General features: G+C 32.4%; 1 protein-coding gene across 1 annotated transcript; it reads right to left on the minus strand.

Annotated features, from left to right (window-relative positions):
* Positions 1 to 494: 494 nt before the first annotated feature.
* On the minus strand, positions 495 to 1469 carry LOC104095800 (NAC domain-containing protein 87-like). The gene has a single exon (XM_009602014.2). It carries the CDS (start codon positions 1467 to 1469, stop codon positions 495 to 497), a length of 975 nt encoding a protein of 324 aa, XP_009600309.2.
* Between the last annotated feature and the right edge of the window lie 3861 nt (positions 1470 to 5330).

A 5330-nucleotide genomic window follows, 5' to 3' on the forward strand; every position in this document is an offset into this window, starting at 1 on the left:
TCAATAAATATATTTTTAAATGAAAGTGATATTTACTACAATAAGTGGCGGCTCAAATAACAATGTTTTGGAACAATTTGGAACTGAGAAGAGGGAGAAGTGGGATGCAAAAAGGGGAAGAAAAAACAAGGTTTAGCTACCTGATTAAACTAGAGCACAAACATCATATACTTGTTGATTGAAAGAAGTTCTGATACCTTGACAGATCAATTAGAAATTCTAGTGTATAACTTATATTGTATAAGTATATGTAATTAGCAAAAGAAAAATGATGAACTTGTATTTATTCATTTAACAATTAAGGGAGCTTTTCAGCTGATCAAACATGCACCAAAATGGTAAAGAGTACGCTTCTGCACCCCATTGTAGGGTGAAAAAACTACAAACAACAAACTCATCACCTAAAAGAATGCTATTAGTACATTGCATCTTGATTTTTATTTTCACAGCGAAAGAAGGATCCTATTTTGTTGCTGCGTATCTTGTAGAAGCGATCACGGATCATTCTGCCAATCCTCAGGAACAAAAAAATTAACGTCTTCTAATATTCCTTTCATCGCTTCCCAGAATTCGCTATCGTTATTAGTATGATGATCAGCTCCGTGGCCTTGCTCAATCTCAGCAGTCAAAAGTTGATCATATGCTTCTTGTTCCAAGGTAGTCAAATTTGTAGTTGCATCCTCTGTAAGCATGGCCATCATATTATTTTGGTTCCCCCATATGGTAACTTGATTTCCTTCATCACTATTAATCAACAATTGGCTATTCTGGTAATTCGGTCCACTCAAATAATGATTCGGCGCATATTCTGCATGCAACATTGTATTTTCAATGAACTCATTGTGAGTCTCGTTCCCTTGACAAACTGCCGCCGGTTGCAATATGCAGTTATATTCATCAGGTCCATGCAACATAGCTTCAATTATTTGAGCGAGCTCTTGCTCATCCATAGAAACTGCATCATCCTTCACTTTTTTCTCTCTTATATTCTTCTTGATTCGGCACACAACAATATCCTCCTTAGGAATATTGTTTTCTCCGAAGAAATCATCTCCGACGTAATACTCCTTCATCAGCCAGATTTTATTATGCTCTCGTTCTTTACTACTACATTGAAACTTGAAATTTCTTCTAAACCCAACCACAATTCCCTTACCATTCTTGATAGGAACAATACCAGTTTGTGCTTTCCATGTCCCGTTGGCGCAAGTTCGATGAACCCTTGTATGCTCGCTCTTCTGCTTCTTCAACTGTGTAAAAAAATAGCCAACTTTCTCTTCAGAATTAGAATCAACTCCAAATATCTCCCATGGTGGTCGGTCTCCATATATATCCGCATGTTGGAAACGGTATTCACTCGGCAAAGTCTCGCCCTTTAGAAATCTTTTCAGAAAGTTGATCATCTCTCCTTCAGTTGGGTGAAAACGTTTACCCATAATACGCCGGCGTGCCGCTGGTACTGTCGACATGGCTTTTTAGATCTTGTGTATAGAGAATTAACACAAGAATGAGACAAGTAATTGCGGCAAAACCCAAAGAAAAGAACTACTGTTTCTCTCGAAGTTCGAAGACAAGAACAATGAAAGTAAACCCTAAACGAACGGCTTGGAAGCTAACTAACGTGAATGCTTAGTGGACTATTTATAGATATCTGATCAGGTTAATTCCAACAGAGAAAATTTAGGAAACAAATTTACTACAGAGGGAAAAAAGTGTTGATATATGGGGGAAGGTTACGCGAGCTTGGGACGCAAGTTACTTTTCTTTCCTTGAATTTTATATTTCCTAAATAATTGTTTTACTCTAGAACTAACTTTAAGGGCAATTCATAAAAAGAAAAACTAGAACTAACTTATTACTCCATGTTTTAAGACAAGAATATGATAAATATTCTCCTTACCTTTTCGATCTATCATTTTCGTTTTATTTATTTTAGTAACTAATTTATTCGTTGAATAGAAAATTTAAAATTAACTGTTCTTGGGAAGGTTAAGCTTGAGACTCAAGTTGCTTTCTTTTCTTAAAACCATTCCTAAGTTTTTTCACATTTTAATTGACTAATTAACAGGTGATTTTAACATAAGAAACTGAAAAGATATTAGTTTCCTTTATTTTTTTTTCATTGGATTCCCTTTTACTTTTATTTTTCATTTACAATTTAATTAGTTTTTCTAACTCCATTCATCTAATAGGAAATTTCTACTTTAACGGTTTTTTTTAACAGAAGAAAAGGCAAAGGTAATTTATATTTTCCTCTTTTTCATTTACAACACTTTTAAATTTAACTAAATTCGATTAATGTGTGGAACAGGAAATTTCTAAATTAACAGCTTTTTCTTGAAAGTAACAGCTCTTTTGGATGGTTGTTACCTATTATATTGTATCGTATTGTTACTTTAAATACGATATATGTTTTGGTTGTTACTTGAATTTTATTGTATTGTATCGTTAAATCCGTCGTTACGTAACGACGAAATGTGCCACTTTATGTAACGGCCGATTTGGTGTGGTTGCATCGTTATCTTGTCTTTTTCTCTCATCTCACCCTTCATTATTATTAAATAATTTTATTTTATCATTTGCCCTACTTTTTTATATAATAAATTTACCCTGTACCATAATTTTTCTTTATAATATTGCTAGTTTATTCTTCATATTGCTGGTGCGTGATATCATAAAACAACAGCAAACGATACAATCTATCCAAACATTGTATTCATCAAACGATACAGTACAATACAATACGATACGATACGATACATTATGGAACGATGTGTAACAACCATCCAAACAAGTCGTAAATGAACTCTAACCAATAAAAAACCACTGAATTACAGATGATTAAAAAAATTTACGAAGAGGCTAATAAACCTTCTCCATAAATAAATGGATCGAACCAATTAATAATAGATCAGTGAATTATAGATCTATCTATATATATATATATATATATATATATATATATATATATATATATATATATATATATATATTATTATAAAAGTACGAATTTTAAAACTTTAAATATTGAACGACTAAAATATCCTCGAAATATTGACAAACTTATTTTAAAACGTTAAATATTGAACGACTAAAATATTCTCGAAATATTGATAGACTTTTATACCCTTTAAAAGCTAAATTAGTTTAGAAAAATATTGTTCCTAAAGGATGAAATTGTAATATTACTAATCATGTCATACTAATTTTACTTGAATAATAACATCGGCAAAGAATTTGTGCGTCCTTCAAAGTCCGACTAATTCGAAAAAAACGCACATTAAGAAATACAAACCTAATCAGTCACCAAATTAATATGACATGCGTTAACTATTTCATTATGTTCATTAGTACTCCAATTTTATTTATTATTTATTACATATACCAAAGATGCGTTAAAAAGTTAAAAATATTTTTTATAGGATATCGAGATTCTAAAAATTAATTTCATTATTTACAAAAGAGCACAAGAAGTAAATCCACATTTATGAAAAGAATATTACGTAGTGCTGAAATAACAAATTTTTTGAGGAATATAAACAGAATAATCCAATCCTTTACTATTACAAATGTATGTTGGGTTTTAAAGTTATTATTAAGTATTGAATTAAATAAATAAAATAAATTGGTTATTCTTTTATCGTTAAATGAAAATATAAGTTATGAAATACATGACGGAATGCGCTATTTAGGCCGGCAGAAATGAATATATCAAACAACTGAAGGAGAGTCGATTATGCATAACTCATGATAAGCCAATATGTTTTCAGGCACGCGCTTTTCCAATTCAACTTCTACCTTCAGAAGTGAAGGACATGCTTTTAAATTCTTCCAAATACATTTTCAGTATGCTTTGCAATGTTTAAAAGAAATGCTCGACAATCCCTAATATTTGACTATATTTTTTTAGCAACCTTTTTTCAGACGTGGAACAATATGTTGTACTTTCAAGAGGGATATCAGTATTGACAACAAGAGCTCTGGTCATTAAAGAGCAATTACAACGACACAAAAGAACCTACACTAATAATAGCATTTACAAAAAATATATTTGGTAAGATATGACTGCATTTGTCACGACCCGAAATTCCCACCTTCGGACCGTGATGGCGCCTAACATTTCACTTGCTAGGCAAGCCAACGTTAGAATAATATTAACCAATTTTTAAACAATCTTTACATTATTAATAATCAAGGAAACAAAAGCGGAAGCAAAGTTTGAAATATAGTGAAATAATCCATAAATACAACGGTGTCTAAATACCATCCCAGAATTGGTATCACAAGTGCACGAGCTTCTAGAATAAATACAAATAAACGTCTGAATAAAATAAAGCTGTCTGAAAATAAGCACACAACTGAAGTAAAATAGAAGGAGACTTCAGAACTGCGGACGCTATACAGTTATACCTCAAGTTTCCTCTGGTAGCTGAAATCCGAGCAAGTCTATGGTACGCCGCTAGGACCAACTCCAAAATCTGCACAAGAAGTGCAGAGTGTAGTATCAGTACAACCGACCCCATGTACTGGTAAGTGCTGAGCCTAACTTCGACGAAGTAGTGACGAGGCTAAGGCGGGTCACTTATATTACCTATACGCAATATTAGTAACAACAACAATAATAGAAATAAATCAGGTAACTCATTTATAATAATTGAAGCCAACTCGGCACTCATAAACAATTATCATTTCCATCAATTCTATTGCAGTGTGCAACCCGCTCTCACAATATATTCACATTCAATTCTGTTACAGCGTGAAACCCGCTCTCAGAATATATTCACATTCGGTTCTGTTGCGGCGTGCAACCCGCTCCTCCAATATATTCATTTTAATCAAGTCTGTTGCGGCGTGCAACCCGATCCTCCAATATGGAATTTTAATAAGTCTGTTGCGACGTGCAACCCGATCCTCCAATATAGACTTTTAATAAGTATGTTACGGCGTGCAACCTGATCCTCCAATATATTTGTTAAAATTAATTCTATTGCGGCGTGCAACCCGATCCTCCAATATATTCATTATAATCAATCCTGTTGCGGCGTGCAACCTGCTCCTCCAACATATTCATTTATCAATTCTTATAGAAGAAATTTTTCCAATAAATGTAACAATTAATATAAAATTATAAGACAACAAGCATACAATAATTATGATTTAATCATGAAACAAACAATGACAAATAGCAAATTATTATGGAAATCAGGGAGAAAATAGGCAGTTTAATATTTAATAAGCTAAATGTCAAATAACAATTAAAACACATAATTCAAATAGCATGTAACAATTAATGCAGGAATTCAAGAATTAATATTTGACAAAGAATAGGA

Source organism: Nicotiana tomentosiformis, chromosome 3 (assembly GCF_000390325.3).
Source record: "Nicotiana tomentosiformis chromosome 3, ASM39032v3, whole genome shotgun sequence".
NCBI classification, from domain to species: Eukaryota; Viridiplantae; Streptophyta; class Magnoliopsida; order Solanales; family Solanaceae; genus Nicotiana; species Nicotiana tomentosiformis.

Excerpts from the sequence above, each read along its gene's own strand:
- LOC104095800 (XM_009602014.2), bottom strand. The coding sequence starts at position 1,469 with ATGTCGACAGTACCAGCGGCACGCCGGCGTATTATGGGTAAACGTTTT.